At 44.9% G+C, this 17728-nt stretch overlaps 1 protein-coding gene and 1 pseudogene across 1 annotated transcript; both read right to left on the bottom strand.

Annotated features, from left to right (window-relative positions):
* Positions 1-1921: 1921 nt before the first annotated feature.
* On the bottom strand, positions 1922-3280 carry LOC146189415 (uncharacterized; annotated as a pseudogene).
* Positions 3281-6625: 3345 nt separating this feature from the next.
* LOC146189414 (uncharacterized) lies at positions 6626-17485 on the bottom strand. Its single transcript, XM_084604244.1, has 8 exons — positions 17432-17485; positions 14377-14412; positions 13386-13479; positions 11780-12006; positions 10851-10898; positions 10010-10045; positions 8873-9029; positions 6626-6761 (listed from the first exon to the last, which is right to left on the bottom strand). The coding sequence occupies exons 1-8, from the start codon at positions 17477-17479 to the stop codon at positions 6754-6756; spliced, it is 654 nt and encodes a 217-aa protein (XP_084460370.1). The 5' UTR covers positions 17480-17485; the 3' UTR covers positions 6626-6753.
* Positions 17486-17728: the final 243 nt, after the last annotated feature.

The following is a 17728-nucleotide window of genomic DNA, read 5'->3' as shown; positions in this document are numbered from 1 at the left end:
TGGACCTGGACAAAAGCTTTTAACGTAAACTGCGTCACCGACACAAAACCTTTTAGTATCTGGCCGTGGCAGCTCAGGCACGTGTCGCCTATCCAAATGGAGCCTGTCCAACGCTGTCCTCTGCCTACACGCGAACATCAACTCTGCCGGGGATTTTCCCGTGATGGCATGAGGGGCCGTGTACTGTTTAAACGGGAAACGCGAAATCTTGCACTGCTTACGTCGACCCTTCCTGCTACTTCTTTAAGGCTTCTTTAACTTCTCTTACCATCCTCTCCGCTCCGCCCTGCCTTTGCTGGCGGGATGATAAGGCGCAGTGAAAATGGCACGCACACCATTACACTTCAAAAATGTCCTGCGTCCTTCGACTACTGTTCCCAAGGACGCGGGATCGAATCCCGGCCTCGGCAGCCGCTTTTCGATGGAGGCGAAAAGCAAGGGGCCCGTGTGCTGTGCGATGTCAGTGCACGTTAAAGAACTCCAGGTGGTCGAAATTTCCGGAGTCCTCCACTACGGCGTCTCTCATAGCCTGAGTCGCTTTGGGACCTTAAACCCCACAACCAAACCAAATTTCAAAAATGTTTGCATCTCCGAGCTTGTGAAGGCTGTGCCATTATCTCAAAGATAACATCTGCTGTCTAGTTTTGTTGAAGGCCAGCCACTGAGCAGCCATTCCTCTACCGTGGACAGGATTTTGTCCGTCTTGATCAGCTTTGCGATGTCTGTCGCCTGCAGCGGTGCGTCTGCGACAGCTTCTTAGCAGCACGTCTCCAGGTGGTTGTGGCCCGTCTTCGTGTCCCGGAGCTGGCAGATGACTGAGTTCATCGGCGTTGGCGTTGTCTTCGCCTCGTTTGTACTCCAAGCGATATAGATATGCATAAAGCAACAACCTCCACCGAAGCATTCTGGGCGACAGAACTTCGTGTACTCGCTTGTCTGGGTTAAACAAGCCGAGTAGCGGCTTGTGATCACTTATCACCCTAAATTCTCGCCCTGCCAGATATTGGTGGAACCTTTTTACGCCGAATACCACATCCAATCCCTCTTTATCAATTTGAGCATAGTTTCGCTCACTACAGCCAAGAAGCATAAGCAATAGGCTGCTAATTTTCATAATCTGCACGAAGGGCTAGTACTGCCAACCCCAACAGGAGATGCGTCGCAACACAAAATCAAAGGACGCTTGCTGTCATAAGGAGCTCGTACAGAGTCTGAGCTGAGCGGTGTTTCAGCTTGTAAAAGGCACATTGGTGCTCACCTGTCCACTCCCATTCATGGTCACGATCGAGGAGTCTGTACAATGTCTCGGCCACTTCAGTATTTTCCTTGAGGAAACTGCTGTAAAATTCAGCAACCTCATGAAGGCTTGCAGCTTTCTCTTTCTCTTTGGCGCCAGCGCTTGCTGGATGGCGTCAGTCTTTCTTTGGCTGGGGTGTATGCGTGCGTCATCAATCTTGTGACCCAAAAATTCAATTCTTGTTTTTTTGAATTCACACTTTTCTTTATTTACTCTCAACTAGGCCTTCTGAAGAAACTCTAGCACAGTTTCCAATCGCTCGGCGTGCTCTTCGGCATTACTTCCAGATATCAAGATAAGCTTTCACGCCGGGAATGCCTATTAAGAGTGTGTCGATGACGCGTTGGAACACCCAGGGAGCCACTGAAATTCCAAACGATAGACGTTTAACCTTGAAAATTCCTTTTATCGTGTTAACTGTGAGCAACTCAGCCAACTGGTCGTCTAGCGTAAGCTGTTAATAAGCCTGGGCTAGATCTAGCTTAGTAAATCACTTGCTAGAACCCAAAGCAGTCTGCATTTCCATTGTAGTGGGCAGTGGGTACCTGCTGTTTTTTAGAGCTTTGTTTACTGTGCTACGATAGTCGCCACACAAACGCAAAGTGCCGTCTTTTTTTCTTACCACTACCAGTGGCGTAGCCCAGTTTGAGTATTCAACGGGTTCCCATACGCCTTGTGGTACCAAGTGGTCAATTTTTTGCCACGGCATTCTTGAGTGCCAGTGCCACTGGTCGACTTTTGAGAAACACCAGCTGAGCGTCGTCTTTCAGTTCGATATGAACTGGGTTCCGTTAAAGCCAAGAAGGTTCCTGAGAAACACTTCACAAAATCATGAAGGAACGTCTTTCACATTCATTTGTTGGATTCCTCGCAAACCAAAGCCTAACGAAGTAAACCAGTTTCGTCCAATAAGGTTGTTGCCTTGCTTCTTTACTATCAGCAAAGGTAGCTTTGCCTTCCGGCCTTTGAATTCCAGAAACCTATTGCACGATCCAAAACCGGTAACACCTCTTTGGGCTAAGTTACGATGGTTGTTCCAGAATCTTTCAGCGGAATTTTACATCCGTTTCCCTCGATTGCTCGAAAAGTGTCCTCACTCCGGAATCGAGCTCCATCGGGCCTTTAAGTCCTTCAATTACTACTTTTAGCCGTGTTTGTTCATTTCGCAGAGTGAAAATAATGCACACGTTTCGTAAACGCCCTTGCACTTTTGTGCCCCTCTTTTCCTGACGTATGGTCTCCTGGGCCTCGCCAGTCTTTTGAAGGACAAGCCTTCGCTATGTGACCAACGTTTTTGCATTTGAAGCATATCGCTTTTCTAAAACGGCATAAATGAGGAGCGAGCTTACCGTTGCACCGGGAGCAGTTCCAGCTCTCTCTCGTGAAGTCTTGCTTCAGGCGGGTTACCTGTATCACACCCTGGTTGTCCGCTGTCTCTTCTCGGCCTTGCTTCCGTATGTCTTGCTGTTGCTTGGCTGTTGCTTCTGCGGTCGCGGCCAAGTCCTATGCAACCGTAAATTTAAGGTCGCTTTCTGCGAGTAGTCGCTGCTGAACTCCTTCGTTTTGGAGACCACATACGAAACGATCTCGCATCATGATGTCCAGTGGGAGTTGCCTGTCGCTGAACCCGCATTCTTCGGCTAGCTTTCGCAGCACCGTGACGTAGTCCGCAACCGATTCCTCGGCAGCGTGGTTTCTTCTGTAGAAGAAAAATTTTGCGTACAGCTGTGAAGGCCTTGGATGCAGGTGCTCGCGAACTGCTGTCCTAATTTCGCCGTAAGTCGCTGTTATCGGTCTTCCTGGCTTCACCAAAGTGTCGATGAGCCCGTACACTTCTTCACCGCAACAACTTAGCAGGACTTCCCTCTTCTGCTCTTCCTTCGTTATCTGGTTCGCTTCGCAGAATATTTCCAGGCGCTCGAAGTACTCGTCCCATGAAGCATTCGTGCCGAGACGATACTCGGCGATCCAGCCGACGACCATCGCAGGCCGTCCCCGTCCCGCCCTCGTCGCCGGCTGTTATCGACTCAGTCATGGCACAGTGGTTTGGTCGCCTGTCTCGGCTGCGGGAGGAGCGATGTTCAATTATCCCTCCGCCGGCTACCCAACCACTTAAAAGTGGTTGGGTAGCCCCCGACCTACCCGCCTGGTTTCTCAGGGGGATTGACTGGGAGCAGGCTCTCCGTATCAGTAGAAGGCATATGGGCCACCAACTCTGTATAAAGAAGGGCCACATGATGGGTTTTTGCCGCACAAGGCGGATTTATTGTTGTCCGATGGCGGAACGGATCACTGATAGATCGGAGCAGCTATTTGAGACCTATGACCCCTTTTTCAAACAATTCACCCCAAAAAGCGGAGCACCAGGCCGGAGGAAAGCTTGTCCCCATTGAAAAGCCAGTGGGTAACCGGCGGCACCAGGGATGGAACCTGGTACCTCCCGAACACGAGGCGAATGCTCTATTTTTTTTTTTTTTTCAACTTTTCCTTTTGACAATCTGAGGGAAAGCATGAGCACTGTAGTTGTGAATAGGGGCAGTGCTACCCCAACTTTAATTGCCACTTCCGTGCCGTGCTGAAGAGAGCGGGTGGCCTCGCAACACCACTAAACTCGATACGGTGGTCATCTTTTGATGAATTCTGAAGGCACGAAGCCCCCCCCCCCCCCCCTGGAGGCAGCGGAGCGTCAGGATCACAAAGTTATTCGTACCAAGTCTAAGATCTTTCAGTCCGTCCACACTTGGCTTGGCCCCGCATCCACAGTAATTCAAAGTCGCCGTTGTCACCACGACGGGGTCTGACGAAATCTGTGCCAGCAGGTCACTGTTGGAGTACTTCGCCTTCTTGGCGAAGTGTGCGTCCATCAGGGCAACCCGAGTGCTCACCAGCTGAACATCCAGCACCACTGCCTGGCTCCCCCTTGTGAGTACCAAGTCAGGGATTTGCTTGCCCAAACTGGAGGTGAACACTGGCTCCACTCGCACGCTCCAATCTTTTTTCTTGGAGTCTCCGCGCTAGATATCTCACCATCACATCGTGGCGCCGTCGTCTTGCACTGTGGGTTCTTTCGCAGGTCTGAAGAATGTGACCAAGCCAGTCCGGAGAGTTGCATCCTGCACGGCACCACAAGGCCACAAGGAGTGATTCCGCTGACGCCGCTAGCGTGTCAAGACAACGTGACTGCGTAGAAGACCGTCGCCGCCATGCAGAAAGAGGAGGAGGGGGTCCTCCCCTCTTCCTTCGTGGCGGCGAGGGTGCTCTCCCGTTGCCGAAACGCCGGCTCGCTATCAGCGGATCACGGTGCGTGCATCCCGTTCTCACTCGCTAGCGCCGACAGCATCATCAGTCAGTCGCTGCTATCTGTTCGTCGTGCAACGTTTCTATGGGCCCACACGCTGCCTCCCGCAACCTCCCGATAACTCAATTGCTCTCTTCATTTCTCCGACCAGAAAGCTTCTTTCTTGACAGCCAAGAACTGTTAGTGGAGTGTTTCTTGAAGGAATACGTGTGAAAATCTTCTAAAAAGTCTGTAATTGTGCATACGTGTCTTGCTCAAAATCGTTGCCTCAATCTATCTAAAAGGTGAAATAGCTGATGAGCTGTGCTCACATTTTTCATTAGGAAGTGACGTAACCGTGGGGAACTTTTTTTCCTCAACGTGCAAACAGATCTGGCGGCACTTAGCTTTTACGGCCACATGTCATAGCGTTGAGGGTCCCTCAGAATCTTTACGCTTGTGTTCAAGAAATTGTCACTTGAATGTGGTGTCGCCTTGGAAAGCTGCCCGCGGCAGAGCATGTTGTAGTGCCCTAAGGTGGCCTTTGCCACTTGCACTAATATATCTACTTGACAATACCTTGTTCATGACATGATCTCGGGGTGCACTTAAGCTCCATTTTCTGGTATAAGGCGCAATAGCTTTAAGGGGGCCCTCAGGCTATCTGCGCTGCCATTCAAAATGCTGAGACGTCTGCATTCCGGATTCTCACGGCAAAATCTTGCTACTCAGGTTGGTTAGGGCCAACTTTGGTGGGGTGGTTCCTTCCTGGCCCTCTTCTTGGCCACCTCGCATCTCTGTTGTTGGCCCCTGGGATGTTTTAGAGATGGCGCCTGTGGGTTGGCGCAGCATTCACAACTCGTATTCTTTTATGATAGGCATGGCAAACAGCCCTGCATTTACAAGCTGTGGATGCGACGAGTCTATAGGCCATATTCTTTGTGACTGCCCGATATACAGTAAGGATAGGCAGTGTCTGTGCCGTACGCTGGAGCATCTAGATGGACGCCCATTGACCGAAATTAAAATTTTAGGTCCCTGGCTACGGCTATCGTCTGCGGCGAAGGCCTCCCAGGCACTGCTCCGCTTTATGAGAAGCACAGGCCTAATCGAAAGACTATGAGTTTGCTATGACATGACTGTAACGTGGTGTGATGTGGCGTGTCTGTTATGTGACTGTATTAACTTCAACTATCCCTCTCTCACAACTTTCATATCCACTCATCCCCTTCCCCCAGTGCAGGGTAGCAAACCGGTTGCTTTTACTGGTTAACCTCCCTGCCTTTCCTCCTCATCTTCCTCCTCCTCCCTTAAGAGCTAAGTGAAATATCAAATACATTGAGAAGGATGGTCAGCTGTGTGAGTTGGTTTGCATTTGATATTTAGAGGCATTGTCTTTGTGCAATTCTCACTAAATTGGTGAAGGTAAACCAACTCTCCCAATATTCTGTACTTCAGAAGTATACTCATAGTTCTTCGAGCTCTTTTGCGTGCGCGACATGCGTCCGCACATCTTTCTTATTATGCCCTTTATCGCGCTTGGCATCAAAATGGTTATGAACCCCGAGTTGAGAAAATGACGGCCGCACCACACTTTCCGCTTCGGATTTTGAAACCTAGATACTACAACAGGTGTGCTAAATTGCTGGCCTAAAATAAGGCTTTCAATTTCTGATGAAGCAAAGCAACTTACGCCAACGGCAACCACAAAACCTGACGACCAGGACCACCGCCACCGCCACGTTTTCTAGCTAAGTGCGCAAAAAACACAGGGTTATATTATTGCAACTGTTGTGTTGTAAGACTCTTTCGTCGCCATCGTTCTGAGATGTTTTTGTCAGTCTTGCTATCCCGCTAGAATTAAATAATCCAAAATGTCCTCAACAGTACCATTTTTGTTTTGTTGCCACTTACACATTTGTTCCGATCTGCTGCCCATTATGCGCTTTATTATCGAATCCTCTTGACAAAGCCGTCAGTCATTACTGCGCAATAAATGTGCAGTCCGGTGGTACCGACCACTGCAGCACAAGAAATATGATAACACTAAGTAGTTGCAGAACTCGAGGAAAGCTTTATTTTTGGCCCTAGATAAAACGAATCGGTTTTACCATGAGCCATTCGAGAGGTACATTGATTTTATTTCAATCACCCGGGAAGGCGATGATCGCAGAAATGTCTATATACCTGTAAAGACACCAAAAAGCAACCACAGTTAATATTTTGCCCCGCAAACCTCACCAGTGTGGTTGTTATAGTAAACCGTGTAATCTGGAAATGATGGCGTTTAGTCATTGCAATTCAGCTCGTTTTTATTGGGAACCGGTGTGATCGATGATATTTTTCAACGCATATTGATAGCATAGTCAACGCTCAGTTACCTTGGCCTACTAAGTTAACTTTCATTTTGACATTTCTCCTTAGATCGTTGTTTTAGGCAACTTCTCCCGATACGTTAGTAGAAGCACGAATTCTAAACATTTTGCGGAGTGGTCTACACGTAGAACTTTTGCATATTTGAGTGCACTTCATCGCAGTGCTGTTGACACATATTGGTATGTATAGTCGCCAGGAACTGCAAACTCTCGACGGTGAAACACTCAGAAAGGTTATAATAGCATGCTGTAAATAGTCACTGCATGGCCACGCAGGAATCACCAATCGGATAATCAAATAACACATGCTTTGACAACTGATTAGTCCCTACGCTTCACCTTATTTTGCAAATTATCCAATTGTGTGTATCTCTATAATGACTGCTAAGACGATCCCGGTGCAAACGCAGGTCATGAATAATGCAACACATTTGTTTCTGAAGACGTTGAGACATCGTAAAATAGTATTTGTATTTGTATGACTATGGGGTTGGTCTCATTTTCCTAGACTTGGAAGAAGTTGCTTTTAAATATTTCCTGCGCTCGCAATGAATACCTAAAGCTATCATAAAAACTATTGCGTTGCTTTTGTAAAACCTTGTAAAGCGACTTTTCAGTATGACGAGATACTATTATGAAAGTATTGCTAGAAATTGTCGAAGCGCCCAGTATACTTGGCCAATTTTTGATGCTGAAATTTGTGCGGCTATCGCAGGAAGTGATTAGGTCACAGTAGAAAATGAATGAGGTGTGTTTTGAAATACTTTTATGCGCCGTAGAATATTAGGGGACGCATTAGGACGCTATAGATTTGAAATTGTCTAACCCTCAGATGGAGAGCACGATTTTGCTTCTGAAGTGTACCCCATGCTCTCAACGAGCAATTAAAATTACCTTATAAGACCGATGAACCGCGTTATTAAAATTATTTGCAAAACTAGAATCCTGCCGTGGTGAAATCTGTGGATACATTGACGGGGGTCGGGAAGTTGTATAACATATGAAAAAAAAAAAATGTACCTTCAAAAACGCTTTCCCAGCAACTGTCCAAGAATTTATCTCAAATCAGTGTCCTTGAACGCCCAGAAGGAATCAACCTTGCAAATTGAATAGATTATTTTGCGGCAGCAATCGTGCCTCATTTCGAAGCTGATGATGAGAGAAGTTTTGCCAACAGCTTGATTTTCAAAAGTCCACCGGTACACTCTATGCTTCCCTCTCATTTCCAAAGCAGGGCGCACTTTAAATAAGGCTTATGAAGTCCTAATACACAAAGGCGCCATGCTCTCTATCGTACATTACACCTGGAACACCATGGCAATGTTTATTACAATCAGATTATGACTACGTGCATTTCAAGTGTCATGGCTTACAACGTGTAAGACAATTTATGACATTGTAGGAGATTTGTGCATTATTGTGTGACATTATATCTGATAAATTTTATATGAGGATAATGCACTATACAACTCTTTCGAGTACGGTCGTTATCTGCGACCCCATAGTCGAAAGGCTCACGTCCACAGGTTGGAGCTCGCCCCTCCACTTTAAGGTGGCTTTTAAGGCTTTTTTGTACTCGGCGTGATACTTGTAAAATGCAGCGATCCATTGCACTTGTCTTAGCCAGGGCAGATCCACAAATTTATTAAAATGGCGTTGTAAGGGGCAGAGTGCATTGATTAACTTCACCGGATGTGCTGTCATATATTGTATAGTTAAATTCGCCCCATTCGCCCTTCAATCGTACCTTCCCGTGATATAGCAGCCTTCCTACTCCAGGTGAAACATTCGGTACCTTACATTGAAAGGGTAGGTGCGAAGCGTATTAAAAGGAAACGTGCGACTGTCTGGGTGACACTGAGACGAGTAAAAATATATAAGCATGTCGAATTTACCCATAATAGGATGAAAGTGACTACTCACATTTATATCCGATGGCTTTTTCCAGTTGGCTCACGAAAGTTCCTACAATTTTGAAAGGTCCGGCGTTAAGAAACTGAACAAAGGCCTTGATGACTGTGCACACGAGGGCGTCCGCAGTTTCGGCAGGAGAGTTGGTGAGCACGCTAGTGAAGACGCACTGGGAAGAGTGATAAACTCCGGTTATATCAAAGTTTCAAAGTACAAGGCAGTGATGTCACCAGTAAAAGAACATGCAATTTCTTCGCTTTGCTTAAAATGCACCGGCTCTAGTTGCGTAAAACGTTATAAGGTAAAATATAACATAACAGTGGCGGCAAGCTTAGAAGACGCGCTGGTACTAGGAAGTACAAATTGCTTTATCGCTTTGGGACGCCTGTTGTGACGAGTCTCGACACCTTTCCATTTCATTAAAACGCTGCCTACCGTCGGAGAACACCTTATACCGTAAGGTAATTTCTGTTTTCCCTCTTTTCGTCCTGTTTCTAAGGATGCAGGACCTATTTTTTCGAATGCATATCATATCCGCAACTCAATCAATACCAATTCTTTTGTTTTCTCACAAAACACAACAATGTAAATTTTAACATGTTTGTGCGCTTTTTTGTTCCAAACAGTACAATCAGCCTAAACTGAAAAAAAAAAAGGGCAGCATTTGTAAAAATTTATATAAATTCATATCGATCGGCTGGGAATCATGGATACAGTTTATCTTAAAAGGAACTGCGTGAAGGTATGCTTTTATTATCACCGTTATTTATTTAGACGATATTTCCGAGTGATTAAATAGGCACAAAACCCAACCTATATAGATTGAGAAATGTGCTAAACTCTCTTTACTCATGCAAAAACCGCGCTAAATAGAAAATGTCAGATAAGAGCTGCGTGTTCGTAATGTGTACAGTCTTATTTAAAGATCCTTGCATGCTTAAAGAGAAAGTATTCAAATGATTGCTGTTTATACTTCTTCCGGAATATGCTAAATGGACTCCGGGGCCATCGTTCGTGCTGCGATCCTTATAATGAAACCGATTAGGACATGCTTACACGTTAGTTCGGAAGACACCTGTGCAGGTTGGCTAGTGATTAAGTCAGCGAAACGGCAAAGGAGATCTGAATATGAGCTAGATGGTTACTCACGGTTATCGTCTGGAAAAACTGCTCGATCACTTGGGCCTGCAGGACAAAATATTGGACAAGACTGACCAAAACGTTATGAAATCAATAATTCAGCATTACACAAGGATTCGCTGCTTTAGTACCTACTCTGCACTACTAGGCAATGAAGCCTGAAGGGGAGAAAGTGAACACAATCAAAGAACATAAGCGTGTGTGTGCACGTCATAAAGTAAAACTTTACCCGGGCTGTTGTCATTTACTGCTCTATTGTTTACCTATACAGGGTCTTGAATATTTGGGGGCTGGGATTTATAAAATTCCTATGCAAAATCTACTGCCCCATTCGAGCTAAAATAACGTTCACAAAATAGCAAAATATAGTCTACGTTATCTGATAAGTGATTCAGCATCGGTACTTGCCTAGATTTTCCGAAATCGAGAAAAAACTGCTCTCGGTGGCGTGCACAATTTTCGCAGGAGAAAGTCGAAAAGCTATTTTGACATGATGCGTCATCTGTCGTGCATTGAGACAAGCTCCATCCCGGCCGTTGGCGCGCTTGCCTCGCTGCCCGACAGATGACGCACCATGTCAAAACAGCTTTTCGACTCTCTTCTGCGAAAATTGTGCACGCCGCCGAGAGCAGTTTTTTCTCGATTTCGGAAAATCTAGGCAAGTACCGATGTTGAATCACTTATCAGATAACGTAGACGATATTTTGCCACTTTGTGAATGTTAATTCAGCTCGAATGGGGTAGTATATTTTGCATAGGATTTTTTTTTAAATTACAGCCCCCAAATATTCAAGACCCTGTATATGCATGAAATAGCCTAGTAGCCGAATAAACCAAAAATATCACCTACCTGGTTAGTCTGAGTACCAACGCAAATCGACAGAGTCTCGTTGACGCACTGGGAATGAAAACAAAGTTGCTCCAATTAAACATTACGCAGTAGTATTTCATAGCAGAGAAATAAATGCGACGCCAAACGTTTCCCCGCTTCCGGGAGCAAGGTTTTCTTTTTGATGCCTTACAATTTTTCTGAAATTTAGGCAAGAAATTGCCTCGCAATCCAAACTGCTGCTCGTCGTCTCCCTTCCCAGTCCCCAATAACACAATAACATTTGGTTCACAAAAAACTAAGGGGGCGGTACCTGTCACACACTTTTTGTGGACACTTGAACCGCACCCTAAATGAAGGGAGGAAGGTGGGAATTAAAGCGCAAAAATAGAAAGAGATGCCGTAGTGCTACAAAGTAATTTCGTCCACCTGCCGATCTTTAACGTGCACTAACATGGCACAGTCCCCACTATGGCACTCTCCTCCTCAACACTTTCACCTGTGACTGAACTGATTCTTTTTTTCTCTTTCTTTTTTTGCTGTCCCTAATAAACTACAATAAAAAAGCACCGATTACATCACATGCGAATTTTCAGACGAAAGGAGCGCCTTGAATAATGAGCAACTACTGAAAAAAAAAAAGGGGGTAGGCAGCGAACGCGATGGTTAGATGGCATCCTTGAGGCACTGCAGATGAAGTTATGTGACGTTAGGAAGATAGTGAGAGACCGGAAAGCGTGGCGTGACATGGTCCATAGGGTCACGAAGAGTCGGACACGACTGAACGACTGAATTGAACTGAACTGAAACATTCAACGTGTATTCTAAAATTATCAAAGACAAGAACGAAATCGCCCTAAATAGCTCAAAGTCGAAAGCAGCACTGCACAAATCAGCGAAGAGAGGGGAGGGGAAGTTTCTTGACAACGACGCTGAATTGGGGTACAGACCTTTCCGAAGTCCAGCCCACCGGGAAACTCGAAGACAACGGGCTGACCGCACATGATTTCTTTACCTACATTCAAGCCGCTACAGTCACCGAGCGGCAGAACGGACTTGGCGGCGTTGATAAACGGTGAGAATATGCCGCCAAAGAAACCGTTGGCGATGTTGGCCATGCCGTTTGCCGTGCCACCGACGGTCTTGCAGAGAGTGAAGATGCTGTTCACCATAGAACCTACAGCGCCCGGGGTAAAAAAGAGTATCAGGCGATTGACAGTGATAACGCCGTGGTTGAGAGGTTACATATGGGCTTGACGTTTTGGCATGAGCGTCCCTATTCGTTTGCGCGATGTGCTCAACAAAGCGACAGTACTGCCATCGTGTAGAATGAATCGCCAATCGTGCGCATCTCAACTACATTAACTCTGTGTTAATACGAAACCGAGCAGCGCATAAGATCAGGATTTCAGTAAATATAGCACCTAGATAAATGATTCGCTCATCACTTCAGCCAAGAAAGGTTCAGGAGGAGCGGCAGCGCTCTTTTTCTATGCCCTTCTATGTCTGCTCTTATACCATTTTCTACCATCTTTAACTTCGTAGGCGAGTGTTGTGTATTTTTATTAATAGTAGTTGACAGGCGACAAGGCTGAGAACGGAATGGGACCTAACGGCCGCGCATGCTGTCAAAACGTAGCTGCTTCTGATGGGAGTCAGCGCTCGTCCTGTGGTTCTCCTGCTCCTGTTTCGTCTTTTACGCTGTTTCCCTTAAGTATGTATCACCAATCGACTATTTAGCTATAGTGTTTATCTCGGGAGAAAGGAATTGACATTTCAAGGATATTTATAGCGAGTACCCTTACTATACGCAGGGACGTTCAAGGCAGGGCTTTATGTCGTGTAGCCATTTACGCCTCACAGCTAGCTAACTTAGCACATTACCCCTGAGAAGCTACACGTACTCGGAGGAGGAACTGCTTGAGGAGCCACAGAAGGTAGCCAATAAGGCTATCACGTAATACGCCAAAGGCGGAGCATAAGAGTCCCCCATAAAGTTATGCACAGATGCATGTCTTTTCACACAGCTACGCATCCACCGCTGCAGCCAACACAGTGCACTTTGTTATTCATTGTGAGCCGTACTGGTACGTCAGGCCAACCAGACTGTACGTCGTACAAAGAAAAATTTGTGGATGATAATCAGTATGCAACATGTGGAGAACGTTCTTTGAGCATCCAATATGGTGTCTGCTCACTAGGGTTCTGGCGACCTGGTAAAGCTTTAATGTGCAAGAGATTTTAATCGAATGACATCAACTTGTAAGCTTTCTCATTTGAGAGGGCAGAAATACAAAGGCAAGGGCATTGGTGAACTTGTCTCTTACGACACGGTGGTGCTGGCCGGCTTAAGCTCCAAGGTGGCCGTTTTTGTTCCGTTAAAATAGCAAGTTGTTAAGCAGGTGGGCGTAAGCGATAGTATTGACATACCTGTAGAAAGATACCTGATAAATAAATCATCCCACCTCCAACCCTCACATAAAAAGTGAATGGAATACTGAAGCATGTCGCTCGGTAACGCAGGTACATCTTTATAACCAATCAGAATTAGCGCACCCATCCCGAAGCGTTGCAGAGCTGTCGACATCAATCCTTCAAGGAGGTAGAGCTGTGATCCAAAGTCCAAATGTTCAATGCCGTTGATGCCGCACTGAAAAGATCGAAACCCAGGTTTGAGCTTTAGTTGCGCTTTGTAAAAGGAGAGCCGGTGCTAACAATAACTTACAGCTCTCTAACACGCATTGAAAGTTTTATTCCAATAAGCGATACCGTTGTTAATGCAGAACACGCAAAGTCCACCTCATTAAGAGCTTACATTTTCCATTACAGACAACAACTTCACTCGTGAGCGACATTTTCATAGGCCTGAAAACAGCTCATAAGAATAGTTGACGATTAACGCTCGTATCAACTGTCGACAGATGATGAAAGGTCAACCAGAAACGTGCTCAGAAATCAATCCGCAATCTACAATGTAGCATGCCACAGCACTTGAGGCTTTTTCTTAAGGTAACTTCTGTCCTTGAACAAACTGTCGCATTCTGTGCACTGCCCATCACCTGAAGGGGTCTTAATTCGGCCCGATCGAAAAGGTGCATTTTTTTAAAGTATCAACACCGAAGCTCCATTCCCGCCTTAAGACCCTTGCCTACTGTATTCTGTAGGCAGGCGCTGTCTCTTAAGTACCAAGCCTCCCATTTGTGGTTTCATCAGTGGGTAATCGGGTAATCTCTGCATCATTTGACCGTACTTCTAAATCAGTTCTCAAAACACCTGCAGCAATCATCAACTGAACAATTTGGCAGTTTTGTTCGAGCACATTCTTATGCATGCATCAAAAAACCCCACGGAAGGCACCTTTGACTCTCTGTTTTGACTAATATTTGATTGTAATTCTCACATCTCGAATAAGTTTGCCTGCATAACATTAATATCTGAGAGTCAGAGAGCCCATGCGCACTTGATCGCGCACCAGCGCTAGCGGCTGTAACACTTATCACGTGCAAAGGAGAAAATCAAAATGTTGCGCAGTAAAAGAAGTACTTACGATGAAGATGTTCCCTACAACTTCAGCCACACTGCCCTGAAGAAGAGTCAGAGAAACGATCAGTGTTAAGAATGAATTAATATTTTCGGACCTGTCAAGAACTCTTCATGGTCACTCATGCGCAAACCTACTAGCAGAAACCGATGCACTGCCTGTACCCTTCCCCCCCCCCCTCTCCCAAGTGCTTCCTTGCTTTGAAAAGTGACTGCGAAAATTTCCTTAATATATGTGCGGGTTGCAAATTCCTAAACTATTGTTCTGTTACGCCTCAGTATTTTTGTTTTGGTGGCAAAATGCGCCTTATTTCGCATGAACTGAAATCTGAAGCTTTAGCGCCTTTTGTGCCTCCATCTAAACCACACAGAGTAAAGGTCATTAAAACTTCTTTCTGGGCAAGTTGGTGCATATCGTACATTAATCTGTTACTCTGTCTGTGCGTGTTTTTTTTTTCGCTCTACGTTTATACTGTACACATGCAGTAAATGACCGAATCGACGGCATACCAGAACCCCTCACTTCGTCCAACTAAAGGACAGAGGTATTGGGTAGTCTCGAAGATCTGCGACTGCACTACGCGTCACCGCAGCTTGTTTTGGAGAGCGGCTTTCTTCCTTGCCTAGTATTTATTCTTTATCTCCTCTAAGAGCTCCCGTTTTGAAAACCCTTTCTAGGCTCGTCATGGCAGAAAGTGACCGCCGGACGGGACATCAGGAAATGTCCGCCGTGTGAAGACCTATAACAGACAGATTAAGAAAGCAGTAAAATGACAGAAAAAGGTAGTGATAAATAGAAGGTATAGTAGAGATTGAAAGATGTTATATGGCCAGTATTGACCAATATTGACTGATAGCGACATATAATGACCCTTATATCTAACGACGACTTGTAAAGCCTAAAATTGATTAGAAGTGACAAAAATGCCTAATGATAACACTAATGACTAAAATGACCTATAATGACTTATGCAATGACTACTGAGGACTTGTAATGACCAATATGTCTAACAACAACTGACTAAAATGGTTTGTATTGACTGCCAATGACTTGTAATAAACAACATGTCGAAGAACAACTTGTGACCACAATTTGTTAAAAATAACTAAGAATGCTTAGTAATGAGTAGAAGTGACTAAAGTGATTTCTAATGACTTTTAATGACTACTAATAAATTGTAATGACTAGTATGTCCAACAACAGTAACGGCTTCTAGTACCGTAACTGTACCGGACTAGTAACGAGAAATGACTAAAAATGCCAGTAATGACTCTATTGACTACCAGTGATTGCTACTAATACCACTAGGCTTGCGCCGTTCACATCTTAAAAAATATACTGTGAGACCTTGTAACTTTTCAATTAAATCTGCCTTCATGAAAAAATTAATCATCATCAGACCACGTGATCAGGACTATATACACACTGCAGGGCGAACGCCTCTCTCATTTTCCTCCAATTTACCCGGTCCTGTGCTAGCTGCACCGGCTTGATCCCTGAACTTCTTAACCTCATCCACCTGCCTAATTTTCTTATGCCCTCTGCTACGCTTTCCTTCCTTTGAAATCGATGCCAAAAAAATGGTTTCCTTGATGAATAAACATTTCACATGAAAGGCGAAACAAACCTTACAGCGCAATTATCCTGCCTTCATTTTCTGCACTTTCATCGTACCTTCTCGCAATTTTTATTTGTCTGTTGCGTGTAATTCACGTTTAACAGTGCGCCGACTGGAGAAAAATATGCCAGTCATCATTACTGAATTTCTGCCATGCCAGCCTAAATCAGCAGACCGTAACCCCAGTAATAAAAACAGTTACCCCCAATCCTTTAGCGCTTGTAAATACGGTTAATTTGGTTGATTTGTTGGATATATGCTTCGCATGAAATGAACCGGTCATATGGAAAGCAAAAGAATAGTTAACTCCTTCATTCTCGCTGCTAACCTTGACGCTCTTGTGATGGAAAGAAGAAACAAAGAAACCGAATAATGAAGCGCTCAGGATAACCTAAATGTGTTCGCACATCACACACCTATTTTGAACTTCTACTTCATCTGAAAGCAGCGTCCATGGTCGCTCTTGAGCCTGCATTGATTTATGGCTAATAAGCGTGCGCATACGGTGAAATATCATGTTCCGTTTTTATTTTTATGATTTCCTTTTCAAGGCGGCCTGTCGCGCGATTCGCCTTGTGAGTGACGTTTTACATGAAATCTAGAGATAAACGCAGGTAAGTTAAAATAATACGCAGATGAAAAAAATTTCTAGTGGTGCCCCTTCGCTGTCGAGTGTTTCTGACCGGTCCGTTCGTGACAAGGAAAGGTTAAGTCTCTTCACGTGTGGAGGTTTGAAAGTATTGCGAGTTCTGTGTCTGGCCTCGTTATGAGTTCGCTCTGCGTTTCTTTACTTTTCTGACGTCAGCAACTCTACTTTCACTTTAGTTTACTTGCTTAATGTACTTTCTCTATTATATATTGCAATCTAGTTTTAATTATGACCTGATTTCCTTTTTAGTTTTAATCATGTTTCTTTGATTTTGACTTATCTTCATTTTATATTACTATATATCTTTGTTTTTTTCTGTTCTTTTACTTGCTGCCGCCGGGGTACTTTCGCTCAGGCACTCTCCCCCAGCACCCTCGGTTGTCCTTCAGTTGCGCAAGAAAAATCAACTCGTTTTCGGGAAGTCAGCATAGAGTAATGGTTTGCGCGCTTTGATTTGTAACGGAGGGGTTGAAGTCCTGGAGTTCCCACGGTTTAGTTATTTTTCTTATTTTTTTCTTATCGTGGTTATTATCTCCTGGTCCCACATCCTGTCCATAGATCTTGCGCACGCTTTCAAGGAGCCAGGAAATGCTTTCGCATTGATAAGGGAAACAACCATGTGCCCTATTTGTAACTGTGTTGAACTAATTACACATTCGCAGGCTTGAACCTCTTTAGTGTTCACGCTTTGTATGCGAGAATTAGCTATGCGTTACATCCGGCGTTATTTGGCACATTGAAGTAGTGGTGATATTTTTATAATACCTATTAAATAAAATTCGGGTATAACTCACTTGGCCATGGCACAGGTCTTGAGGTTCTTTCATGCACTGGAAGAGCATAAAGTTTCTATTCGTTAAAGGTTACCTGAGCAGTTTGTCAACGTACTCAATAAAAACGTAATGGGCAAATCCAGCTTGATTGGAGCATTTCTTTCTTGCCTATAATTGTCACCCCAATCGAATCAGCAAGAAATTTTAGGCCAGGAGTGAATAATACGTTTTTGCATAACACATTATTTTTCACGGTCACTCGCACTTGGCCTGTCAGCAATAGAGACCACCGCGAGTGTTTGCTGACTATAGATTCTG

Source organism: Amblyomma maculatum, chromosome 5 (assembly GCF_055883805.1).
Source record: "Amblyomma maculatum isolate TAMU_Amacu chromosome 5, ASM5588380v1, whole genome shotgun sequence".
NCBI lineage: Eukaryota > Metazoa > Arthropoda > Arachnida > Ixodida > Ixodidae > Amblyomma > Amblyomma maculatum.
This window is presented reverse-complemented; position numbering and strand designations above follow the sequence as displayed.